Source organism: Protomyctophum bolini, assembly GCF_963924005.1.
Source record: "Protomyctophum bolini genome assembly, chromosome: 2".
Taxonomy (NCBI): Eukaryota; Metazoa; Chordata; class Actinopteri; order Myctophiformes; family Myctophidae; genus Protomyctophum; species Protomyctophum bolini.
This window is the reverse complement of record NC_137863.1, coordinates 44,639,552-44,652,661: the sequence shown is the minus strand read 5'-3', so window position 1 is coordinate 44,652,661 and position 13,110 is coordinate 44,639,552. Positions and strand designations below refer to the sequence as shown.

The window sequence follows — 13,110 nt, the reverse complement described above, 5'->3', positions numbered from 1 at the left end:
GTTGACATAAAGGAAGTTGAACAATGTGAACTTATCAGTTACATAACACGGGTAACATGGTTCTACCATTCTTCAGGTTATTGCATAAACATGATGGTTTATAGTTACACAAAGTACTCTTGAGTTGCTTTTGACTCCAAGGGCTCTTTTAATTCAGAATTTTTCATACATTTTCCAGAAGGTAGAAAAGTTTACGTTACCATTTGAACAAGAAACATGAAGGGGGAGGCATGTCATAAAACCAAAACTGAATAGCCACCCGTCAGGCAGAAACGTTGTACCTCCATATTTCAACTTTTGTGACAGTGGCTATATAAAAGTATTAATTTTGAAATGTACTTTCTAAACCAGAACAGTACCACCCGCAGAGCAGAGCCCAGTCAACTTTGAAATAACAAATAGCTGATTTGAACACGCCTGAATTTTTCTTTTACCTTTAATACCATCAACTTTTTATTCATTGGGCTATAATCGTTACATGTGCTAAGATATCGATCTCGCTGTAAAAAACCTCATTGACACAGGTGCTGCTTTTAGGATAAGTTTAATATAGTTGCATACAAAAATGAAACGGAATACACAAAAATAACACAGAAAATATGGTAACAGTTCCAAATGCACAATGTATAGGCAAGTGCTCATTTTGGCCATGAGGTAAGTTAAGGCATACACCAAAAAGATGGTTGACTTCAGAGTCAGGGTCTACCTGCTACCAAACAGTGGAAAATATGCTTCAAGTTTATTTTGTTACCCTCTCAACTTAAGGTAAACTCTAAAGTCATGAGGACAAACATGCACACAAGTATCATACGGTGCATAAATACAGCTCATGTATTTGGTTCAATAACGGATAAAGGCTGTTGATAGTTTAATAAAAACTACTGCAGGATCAAGCTCATAACAAGTACATAACAGGTTGTCATGGTTTCGTGAACCATGTGGTCCATGACTCAGATGAGTGTCAGTCACATTTCTTATGAGGAAAAGGTTAGGCCCCATTTTTCTCCAAACTGTAAGTATGGTACTTTTCACTCAAAGACCCTATTTTTTTCTCCAAACTGTAAGTACAGTACTTTTCACTCAAAGACTCGAGGTTGCAATTAAATTCAGAGAAAATAAAATCACACTAAATGTATCAACCATGCAAGTGTATCTTACATATTCAAAAAAAAAAAAAAAGGGAAACAAATATATAATATTTTATAACATTTTTTTTCTCGTCTTGTCACTTAGCTGAAGTAATTCCAATCTCCACTCCCTCACAGAGGGAGAGAGACAAAGGACTGCGGCTAGCATCAAAAAGAAAATACTGCAGCCCTCAACTCCTAGTCCAATAAGGCTGGTGGCTTCAAAAGGCCAAAATTGGTCACAGCACGTAGAAGGTATGGAAGTGCAACACAGTCAGTTGACCATACAGGAAGTTTAAAAAAAACTCCCTTCCCTTTAACACTGACGGTCAACTGACAAATAAGAGCAGGCTTTTCTTATTTTAATCTGTGGATTACAGAGATGGTCCTTTACTGATGCTGTAGCTGCCAGTAACTGATGTACTTCGATCAGAAGTGGGTCCTGTGCATAGCCAGCTATAGCTACTGCTACTGTAGGTGTGGTTGACTGTATAAGTGCTTACGGCGATAGCACCCTCATGGGAGAATAATTGTCCAGGATATATTCTCCAACGCCAACAAAGTACATGACCTGTGCGATGCCAAACAGTGGCGCGATGACCAGTGCCCGGCAACCCGCGCCTTTCATGAAGGCAGATGGTCCCTCACTCCGCATGATCTTTCTGTGGAGCAGGCACACATAAGGGAGACATTACAATGACTGCAACAACAGAACATCAGCTAACACAGGGCAAGGATGGTCCCGTTTGTCTTACCTCATGCAATCTGCAACACTGTTGTAGGTCTCCTCGTTTGCTGCTTTGTTCATAGACTGCAGTCTGGTTTTCACCACTGGGGGGAGGTGGAACTACATTAGTAACAGCCAACAATAACTGATGTATAACTGATTCTGCTTCATAGAATAGACACAAAATGTGTGAATGCATGGTGAAACTCACCATCAACAGGGTTAACAGCAATTGCAGCAGTAGATCCAGCCACACAGCCAGAGAGGAAGGCCCAGTAGAAGGGCGAGGACTCGTCTATACTGGGTTTACCCAGGAGATTCAGGTTGGCAAACAGGGGGAAGTAGACCATTGAGAAGGGAACATCTCTATAAGAAAAAGAGAGACATATTATAATATTTTTTTAAACCAATGAGAATTTGTTTCCCCATTTCAAAATTGCAAAGTCTTAGGATCAAAGTTGTTAGTTGAAAGACAACAATCAGTGCGAGGCCTACCTCAAGATAGTGGCTCCCAGGCCTTTGTAGAGCCCCTGGACGCCCTGGGTTTGAAACAGCTCCCTGGCAATCGCAATTGCAGACACTGCCCGGGGGGCTGGCACCACGTTGTAAGATCGGCTGAGCATCGTGTTGGTGGCCACCAGCTTCGTGGGGGACATCACAACTGGCACTCTCTGCTGTGCCACTGTACAGAAGAAGTGTTACACATTATTTTATTTTTTATTTTTTAATTTATGAAATACAGTACTACACAGTGGACAGTCTCAAGAGGATGGTTGTTCCCGTTTGCTCACCTAGTCTGCCTGCATCCTGCAGCTGTATCTTGAGCATTTCCATGGGCGTTGTGATGACAACTTGGCACATGCCAGCACCACAACCTGCAAGCATCTCTTTGAACACAGTCAACCCTTTCCTGAAGGAAGCAGACAGACAGACAGACAGCTTAGATAATTCACGTCATGGGATTTGAGGCATTGTGATTTTCAAGGGGCAAACCACATCGCTTACCCATCTTTGTTTAAGTGTTGGCGGAAAAAGTCATTGGCCGCTAGCTTGATTGCCTTCTCTGGGGTGACCAGGGTCAGATTTACAGCAGCACCTGAGAATGAAAAGAATACTGCTAAGTGATGCGCTTACAGACCAGCTTATCAACATGACATGTCACAACATCACCAGAAAGCATTCCCCACCATTATCATCCCATCATTTGAATGTAATCAAAAGAGGAATAATCAAATACAATAACAAATGCGGAACTCAGTATTATCAGACATGGTGATGATTAATGGAGGGGGATTAATTTAAATAAATAATTTCAATGACAGGGGTGAGAGACGAGCATAGGTATCACGGTCAATGAAGAATAAACTATGAATAATTTATGGGGGGGGATGCAGAAGCTCAGAAAGAAAAGACCAGAATTATGTTTTCTTAACACGATACATGAAGGGCTTTATGAGAATGGAATATAAATGGGATCTACGAGTCAAGAACAAAGATTTAGAGACGAGGTTATGAACAAAGATTTAGAGACGAGTGCTACATGAAAATGAATTGGGAGAGGTTAGTAAAAAGGATTGGCTGAATCCACGTGTCTCAAAAAAGGACCAGACATTCTGCCCCCTCAGACTTTGAATAAACTTGGATCAGAGTAAAGCCATGTGCTGTAGCCATGTGCCATTTTCACAACACATAATAATTATAACAGTGCAAGAGTATTCAAGCTGTGGGAGCACAATCTGTGGTCAAGACATGGGTATTTCATGACAGACTTTGGACAGAGAGTTGAGGGATAGCCAAAACAAGCGAAAGAGTGAAAGATGTGTTAATCTAGTTAAGGAGTCAAAATACAGAACAAATAAGGAAAATAAAAAAAACAAAACAGTAACTGTGCCTAGGTTTAAATAGAGCAGTATTGTAAGAACCATTTAAAAGCTTTGCCTCCAGCGTGGCTGCGCCTTATCGGCTAGCCTTCAATATCCCAGGGGGACCCAAGTCTGTAATATGAAAAGCACAGATGCAAACAAACCGCAAACCTAGTTTTTCCTATTACATTAAAGTACTAAGCAGTTAATGCATTCCAATTTCTACCGACTGCATAAATGCTACATAACAGTTTAAAACAATCTTCTAGGGGACAAAATTGCAAATCTGGTTTATATGAGACTGTCTTACCTACATCATTTGCCTACATTCTGTACACCAATTATCATTATTATTATTAAGTAAGTATTATTATAAGTAAGCCATGCACTGAAATATAGAAACATTAGATTCCAAATCTAGGCATCATCCCAAAATCATACCAGACAATTATAAGATTATCGTTATTTTTATGGCAGACAACAGAGCCAAATGTTTTAGGTAAGTTTTAGTCTTACCTCTATACATTCCAAAGTAGCCTTCAGATCGAACTGTCTTGATGAGGCAGTCCACCCTTTACAAAAGAAAAATGATTAGATTCATAAATAATATATAGATGTAGAGACAGAGAGAGAGAGAGACACATACTTGCATTTCCATGTGTTAAGTGTAGATCACAAAAACCCCAGATATGAAAATAATAATCTATATCACAGCCCAGTAACTTTCGCAATTTCCCCTACAGAAAAAAAGATGGCTGCTCTGCTCAAAGGGTTAATGTTGTGGTACATTTCCACTCTCACTGGCACTGCACATTCCAAAGGATTAGGCTACTCACTGGTCAGGAATGGTACACAATAATGGGATAGTTGACATAGTTGACCATGAGGTTTAAAATGAACTTGGAAACGTGTCACAGTGACACATATTTCAATTTCAAATGACCATGTGTGTGTGTGTCAAACCTTAAAGCAGCATCATACACTACATCATCAAGTACTGAATACCAATGACAACATTACAGAAGAAAACTCACATGTTTTTGTAGACCTGCTGCCCTGGTCTCTGGTTCTGTAACCTCGTCTTTGCCAGGTCAATGGGGAACACGCATGTAACCCCAACTATACCAGCAATACCCCCATTAATGAGTTTGGCTGGCAGGCTGTGAGAGGAAAAGCAAATGCGTTAGAATATAAACACCATACCACAAAGATACATTATTAAATTAGATAAAGCGTAGGCCCTATTTTCATTGTCATTGCAGACATACAAGCGCACACGAATCGAGGTGTTGTGAGCTTAGATCTGCTATTTTAATTATTATTATGATCTGCTTATTAAATTAATATATATGAAAAATGACAGTGAATGATGAACGGAAATATTTACCTGATCTGCTGTTGAGGCATGTTGACTTTTAGGAAAGTGTACAATAGAAGGATAACGTGGAAGATGTGGAAGTAGTAGTAGATTCCAAGTGGACTTGAATGAACAGAATCCTAAAAGGGGATCATTGTATGAGTTCACAGGCAGCCAAACACACTGACACACATCTGATAACATTGATGCGAGGAGACAGGTTACACACTAAGCCTATCCACCCCACGCAAACATTAGCGGCTTTGTCTAATCTAATACACACAGACTAGTATCATGACACTCGGTGGGCGTGTCGTGACACACATTCCGTTACTCCAAAAATGGGCAGTCGTTCAGTCAAATTACACTTCGCGTCAAAAGAATGGGCGAGGTTGCGGGCATTGTCAGGTAAAGCAGGAGGGGGGAAAGAATCCAACGATGGGTTGAATGTAAACTTACTTTAAGTATTAATGTTACTTGATGAAACAATAAATTAAACACAAATGTGTTCCACAACCGTCGCCCCTCCCCCACACACACACTTCTGTCATCTTGGAGGAGAGCGTGGTTCACTGTTGTCATCTGCAGACAGTGTCTAACGGTCTATGAAAGTATTTAACAAATAGTTGCCCCGGTACGTACACAATCAAATATCAGAAAGAAACACAAAACAGTAACCTGTTTTGGTTCTGTACATCAGTACACCCGGCGGGAATACCCATTTCTGACATGGGCGCTAGCTTGGCGATACGAAAGAAAGACTATCATCTAGTGATTCTAGTCAATACAATAATTGAGCATTTGTTACTCACCTAAAACAGATGTTTCTTGCAGTTAAGTTGTTCGTTATTATCTCGTGTACGGTGTTACGTGTAGTTGGTTGGTTGCAGAAATGCCACTTCTCCGACCCGGCACTCAAATAAGTAAGAAGAGGACAAGCGGTGGAAATTTCCATTCACTTTCAAGTGTGGAGAGGCGGGGTTTAACCCATGTCTGGACGGCTGAGCTGATCCAGCCAATAAGGTACACCTTTCATTTCCACGCTGGCCATTGATTGGCTAAAAAAAACGTCCGTACGTGGTCCCAACCCCCCCATAAATGGGCATTTAATACCGGAACATATCCAGGATCAGTTTTACTCAACGAGAAAATTACAGCATTCACTTTGGGTGACGAACTGTCACCGACCCACGGCCAGTCCATTGTCTACTCTCACTCTGGACATGCCTTTGTTCAAGTTTGTTGTCACAACAACATTATCATTTCATCATGTTTGGAGGTGTATTTGTATTTAATGCGCATAAAACTACTAGGTTTGCCCAGACGTAAAGGAATTTACTATTTCAGGCTCCGCCTCCGCAAAGTCCGCATGCCCACTTTATCTTCCTAGAGAGAGGTGTTCAGACATGAATATATGCCTAGAGGCATTTAGAACAGGTTTAACATTAACAATGCAGGCAAATTATGCAGCCGAACATAACTTTCAGAAATGTAGGTCACCTAATAAGGCAAGGTAGGATTATTTATTATGTAAGTTGACATAAATGGCACAATTTTACACAATTACACTATAATTTAGTAATCACTTGGCCCTTATCCAACAAGGAGTCACGAGGAGTCAGGACTCAACTCAACTCAAACTTTATTTAAACGAAAGAACACATGTAGGCTACAATGACAAAGGGTCAACCAAGTGCTATAATTGGGCAATTGGGCAATAACACTGCACATATGGTGCCTCATTTGGCCCAGCCTTTAGAAAGGGCCACGTTTGTGACATTTGTTAGCCTACCTCATGATGGTTTTTATTTATTTGTACATGGAATATGATGATTTAACACATTCTAAGCAACAATCAACAATCAATGTAGCTGCAAAATGTGTTGCCTTATTATAGCCAATACAAAACACAGGAGAAGATCATATATATCTTCCCGGAGTGGCTAATTTGAACATTGTGCTGATTAATTTTAAGGCACTTAAAGGCTTAAAATAAATTAATAATAATAATAATAATAATAATAATAATAATAATAATAATAAATAATGTTTTGCTAAAAGGTAAATGTTTTGTAATCACTATATTGTGATAGTGTCGCAGTTCCGATTTTGTCTGCTCAATTATTTGTGTCTTCACTTCCAATTTCACTTGTTTAATCCGATTTTATGTTTAATCAAGAGCTGGAAGGATGGGGATCCTTAATTGTGTTACTGAACACAGCTGAGAACTATTTAATACTTATTAAAAAGAAAAGAAAACCACATACCCTACCCTTAATAGTAATACCTTGTATTATTTGTTAACTGATTTCAGTTTTCCCCAATTTATTTACTCTCTCCCCATCCCCATGCCACCCCACTTCCTGTATTTGCCAACCCCTACTGTTGCTCTTTGGGAGAGAGTGTACAACCATGTCTCCTTTGGTGCATTGGAGCCATAATAACCCTCTCAACCGAATGTTAGTTAATTAGGATAGGATAGGAAGTTCTTTGTATTCTTTTCTGTGTGAATAACAATACAGAACGTTATAAAGGTTTGTCTGAATGGAAGAGTGATAGGTATGTGCCCCACATAGTTGTTGCCTAAGAGTGCTTAGTGAGGCAAATTCCATCTCATCCATTGCTTTATCTATCCTCTAGTATAAGGGCTTTTGGTGTTCAAAACAACACAACAACACACCAGGGTATTTCAGCTTGTTATCGGATATGTCTGACTGATTTAGAACGGGAAGAAGAATAGATCCAGAACAGTCACATGCCGCACAATTTTCTACTGACGTATTTCAAGCCTGCGCTCTTTGTCAGGACCTGACGAAGCTGTCATACACATGCATTGGAGCATGTGTCCGTGCAGGACTGGTATTTCTTCCTGAGAATGTCTTGACTTAACCCCAGCAGCACCCCGACAAGTGATGTGCATGTGTATTCTATCAGCTTTTTAGGCTTTACTGTATGCACATTTAGGCAGCATAATCAGATATCACCTCCACCAGAATGGAGAGCTATGCTATTCTATTCAGAATACAATAGTAGGGATACAGTAATAGTATTCCACATGATGAGTGTATCATACAGTTTACCCCCCCCCCCCCCCCCTTACTGTTGGTGGGCCTACAGTTGGTGGTCTATTAATAAACACCATGACAGCTGTCTTCCCGGATTACCTTTGTGGGTTCCAGGACCACACGCGCCTCATTTTGCATGTGTGGAAATCATCATCAGTGACAATCATCAGTGTTGGGGCTAGTCTCTCTGTTCAATCCTTGCCAGTACGGATGAGTCACTGTGGTCAGGTGACTGCTTGTCATAGGGCCTATAGAGTATCTAAGGTCAGGGCTCATATCAGCACGAGTGAAGTGAGCAGCGCAGTGTCAAGTGACCGAAGCTTCATGGTCTATATACAGTAAACAATGCTTTGTGTTGCTGTGTGACAACAACATCACATCCAGTAGTACAGCTTGATTAAGTCTGATGCAGATGGTCAGGGAACTATATTTAGAGAATCCATGGCTTTAATTGAATTGCATTCAGGGTATTGGTTCATTGAGTCATAGGAGCAGTCAGTCACAGGACATTAACTAAAGTAATGAAGTGAGGGGCACCCACTGTATTTATATCAGCCACATTTAGTGCCCTAAATATACATTAAAGTCCATAGACTTGGCTGGCAAACAATTTACGTCCTAAGTGCTCTAACAAACATTGTAATATTCTCAAACTCCTGGCTGGCAAACGATTTACGTATTCTTAAACAAACATTCAAAATCCCATAGACTTGGCTGCCATAATAGTAATCTTCAAAAGCCATGCATTGGAGGGGCCCACTCACTTCAGACCCGTCTGAAGTGAGTGGTACACTGTACTGTACTGTACTGTACTGTACTGTACTGTACTGTACTGTACTGTACTGTACTGTACTGTACTGTACTGTACTGTACTGTGTGCCACGGCACTTTAGTGTGCCGTTTGAAATGGCCAGGTGTGCCGTTTGATTTAAGTATCCTCGGTAGACCAGCCAGGCTTTTATTTTCGTTGAAAACAAGTAACCCTGACCCTCCCCAGACAGAAATAGATACTGGACCCAGTGGGCTGCCATGCGGCCCCTTGTTGAATCATTGTTGTTGTTGTTGCTGTTGCCCATCCCCACCAGTCTAACTACCCTCGGCCATAGAAAGGCTAATGTTTGGCTAACCACCACTTGCCTCTGTGTGTTCCTAACCTTGCGTCACCAGGCTTTCAGTGCGTTCCTGCTGGTACGTTCACACGGGCAGTTGAAACGATGCAAAACGCGCTGTGAGTTGGTGTGGAGCCTGCTTTTTGCTAGTGTCTTTAAAGCTGACCTACAAGCCCACACACACACACACACACACACACACACACACAGTACAGTACAGTACAGTACAGTACAGTACAGTACAGTACAGTACAGTACAGTACAGTACAGTACAGTACAGTACAGTACAGTACAGTACAGTACAGTGTGTGTGTGTGTGTGTGTGTGTGTGTGTGTGTGTGTGTGTGTGTGTGCGCAACAGTGACACTTGGTGGTGAACGGACGCTATAACTCTATATTTCCATGCTCAGACGGACAGACCCAGAGGCAGACCCAGCCAGGGACACACATTGCTGGGCATTGTATTGGAGTGCTTCACCCTATGGTTGCACCACTCAAAAAGGACACATCCGGCTGGACAGATCCATATGGCATATCAAGATGGTACAATGAGTAACAGTACAGACACAGTTGATAGGCCTATTATAAAATCACAGCAAAATGCCAAATGCCTTTCTTGAACCTTGAATAATTTCAAGTGTAGTTTTAATTTATCGATTGATTGAATACTGTAGTAGACAGAAATATAAACAGCACAGGGTACCGTCAGACATTTGAGCTAAAAAAAGTCCTGAGGACTTGTTTCCATTGTGGTCCTATGTATGTATGTAATGAACGACAACGAGCAAACAAACTCGTTTGAAGAATCAGATGGGCAGCATGTAGTTGCGCGGGTAGATATGTCTCCGTGGCTTGGTGCACGTCCGAGCGCCGTCCCCGCCGGTCCTTTGGGCGCACTCATCGCTGTCAGTCTTGCAGGAACCACAGTGGCAGCTGAGGGCCACGGGGTAAGTGAAGAGCGGATTAGTGTCAGCGGGACAGCCGGGCAATATGGCTGTGTGGTACTCCACCGTGTCATAGGTACAGCCCGTCTGGATGAGGAAGCGCGGCCCCACTAAATCTTTCACATTGCTGTCCTGTTGATTTGTGCAAGGAGGAAAGAAAGACACACATTGTCAACTGAATTACTTTACTTGCAATTAGCTAATGTAAGAGATTGAATCTCTTGAGTTGGCAGAATTACTTCAAACAAAGGCAAATATGTTCTTTGGTGGGGGGGGGGGGGGGGACTACGTTAAAACACGGTGCATTTCCTGAGAATAACGCAGTGGTTTTCAACTGATTATGAACCAGGGACCACCACCCTGACTGAGAATCAACCTGGGGACCACCACCCTGACTGAGAATTAACCTGGCGACCACCACCCTGACTGAGAATTAACCTGGGGACCATTGTTGTGTTGGGAGGGGGGAAATGGTCGTGTTGTGGGGTAAAGAAATTAACCTTCCATATTAAACTCATGTTGCTGTTCATTGTAACTTATTCTATATGAGTAAGCAGACACTTGCGATTGATTATGGGCACATTTCCTTATAATGGTGACTCAAACCAGGCAATCCGGTACGGTTTCCCTTGAGATTCTAACTCACTTTTCTGTGGAAGTTCTTGACACCCCAGTAACTGACAACATCGACACATCATCATTTGTCACCAGATCATTTACTGCATTGTTTCTCATACTTTCTCTAACCCTAACCCAATACAATAAATTCAAATACGAATCTTCACTTTCCTACATTACTAAATGCATGGTCAGGGACCACATGCAACACCTTCACGGACCACCAGTGGTCCACGGACTGACCACCTGTTGAAAACCCATAAAGTATTTGGTTCTCAACAAGACATGTGTGCCTGCTACAATTATCACTCTCTATTAGAGAGTGAGATGTATAATTGTCCAGCTTATTCACCCAGAGCGTGATATCAGCCCCATAGAGACCTATAGGTTGAGCTGTTTACACTTCCCTTTTATTATTTGTATTTGGTTGTTTAATTCACTGTAACCTAACTCATCTCAAATCTAAGGAGGAGGGGAGGAAAATGGTGGTGGTGGGATGCAACAAGACAGCTGCGTGCGATATAGAGCTGTCGGTTTCAGTTTAAATTCTGCCGGAGGAGGAATATACAATTAATTGGAGGACGAGAGAAACGGTGATTGTAATCTTTGAATGGACATAAACCGATAGGAGGCTCAGGTGTTATAGGAAGTCAGTTGAACACTACAGCTCTTCTTCACCCTGAATATATGTCACAGACTTCAATACTTCAATTGTATTATATTCACATGAGTAATTATTAATGTAGTCAAATAATTGACGTTTTTGCGATTGAAGCCTTCTGCAAGTATAGTTTAATTTAATTGACTATCATCTCATGGTCGCTGAGGTGCCCTTGTGATGAGCCTCAGCATTCCTGTGTAGACTGTGTAGAGCAAGGCAGTTTAGTACAGTATTTATTTCCACCGTGGCCTTCAATGTTACACATGTCATACGGGACATAGGTACAAATCCACACATACAAATTGTTTATCATTCATCATCAAAATAATTGCAGTATCCTCAACAATTACAAACTGTCCATCAGCATACATACAATATTTAAGTAATATGTGACTTGCCCGAATTTCAAATTATACCTCAACAGGTAGCCTATATACGGTCACGGTCTGACATTGATATTGTTTGATATTTCATTGAAAAGTGTGGTGCACATACCCTGGAATAGCAGAACCCCCTGCAAATGGTAGTGTTGATTGCCACACAGAAGTCACACTCTGGCTTTTCCACATACAGAGTATAATCAGTGGGCGTGCACATGGGAACGGCTGAGCTGAACAGCAAGCAAAGGAGGCCGCAGATGATAACAGAAGAATCCATGGAAGCCAAACGATCGGTTCTAGGCGCTGGAAAGACAAACAGGACAGATAAAAAAAAATCATGCAATGTTTTGGTACATTGTTGCTGCTCTTCTCGTATGAGTTGGAGATCGCTCACCTGGGGAGATGTGGACACCGTCTGGTTCGGATGATACCTTGTGAATGAAGATCACATATTTTCCGATCAGTATAATAAGTATTTATATGAACATCATAATCCACCTTTATCCCAGACAGTCGATTATCTCTTGTCAATGATGGAAGGGGTAGTTCTGCATCACAAGTTCCACAGTCCATTATGTGAATGACATGCATTAATGATATCCTCTCCTCCATATAGACAGGAAATCATTATAGTGTTGGTCCCTGACTGAACCTTTACAGTAGGCTTACTAGCTGGCTACTGTACCACAAACCACTGTGTGTTAGATGTAGTGCAGGCAATAGCCACTAGATGTCACAAAAATAAAAGTGACTATAATCAGCAACAAAATGGTCCTTTATCCAAGGCCATATAAACGGTCCTTTATCCAAGGTGCTTTAATTGTGCATTACATTTGCCCATTCATACACTGATGGTGGAGGAAACCATGCAAGGCACCCCCAACCTGCACATCAGGAGTAATTAGGGGTTCAGAGTCTTGCTCAAGGACGCTTCGACGCTGCCTCTGGGGGAGCCCAGGATCGAACTGGGAGCCTCACGGTTGCCATCACAGCTGCTCTGCCGGCCACTCTGCCCCTGAACCACTGCCGCCCCATGTGTGGTGTGTTATAGGGAGAGTCCATAACAGAGACTAACAATGTGCATCAATCATTAAGCAAAAAGTTCAAAGTTACTGAGTAAGGAAGCCAGAAAGTTACACAGAACTGGCTAAACACTGAGATCTAGCTAAAAAAGCAGAAACGTCCACAGTGTTTGAGGACTTTAAAGAGCCCCATTGGCTGTCCACCTCTGAACAGCGCTCAGCAGGTCAATGGAGACCC

The 13,110-nt window shown here is 41.7% G+C and overlaps 2 protein-coding genes across 2 annotated transcripts; both read right to left on the bottom strand.

Moving 5' to 3' along the window:
• Nucleotides 1–528: 528 nt before the first annotated feature.
• On the bottom strand, nt 529–6,032 carry slc25a55a (solute carrier family 25 member 55a). Its single transcript, XM_080785934.1, has 10 exons — nt 5,886–6,032; nt 5,104–5,213; nt 4,751–4,876; nt 4,233–4,288; nt 2,860–2,950; nt 2,646–2,764; nt 2,350–2,536; nt 2,066–2,220; nt 1,883–1,958; nt 529–1,789 (listed from the first exon to the last, which is right to left on the bottom strand). Exons 2-10 carry the CDS (start codon nt 5,121–5,123, stop codon nt 1,627–1,629), a joined length of 993 nt encoding a protein of 330 aa, XP_080642060.1. The 5' UTR covers nt 5,124–5,213; nt 5,886–6,032; the 3' UTR covers nt 529–1,626.
• Nucleotides 6,033–10,053: 4,021 nt separating this feature from the next.
• tshba (thyroid stimulating hormone subunit beta a) lies at nt 10,054–12,127 on the bottom strand (the record flags this gene model as incomplete). The annotated part of the gene is made up of 2 exons (XM_080791115.1): nt 10,054–10,323; nt 11,966–12,127. The coding sequence occupies 2 exons, from the start codon at nt 12,125–12,127 to the stop codon at nt 10,054–10,056; spliced, it is 432 nt and encodes a 143-aa protein (XP_080647241.1).
• Between the last annotated feature and the right edge of the window lie 983 nt (nt 12,128–13,110).

Excerpts from the sequence above, each read along its gene's own strand:
- slc25a55a (XM_080785934.1), bottom strand. The coding sequence starts at position 5,123 with ATGCCTCAACAGCAGATCAG. Across the intron at positions 2,951-4,232 it reads CTACTTTGGAATGTATAGAG|GTGCTGCTGTAAATCTGACC; the intron begins GTAAGACTAAAA and ends TTTCATTCTCAG. Across the intron at positions 2,221-2,349 it reads CTGGGAGCCACTATCTTGAG|AGATGTTCCCTTCTCAATGG; the intron begins GTAGGCCTCGCA and ends TTTTTCTTATAG.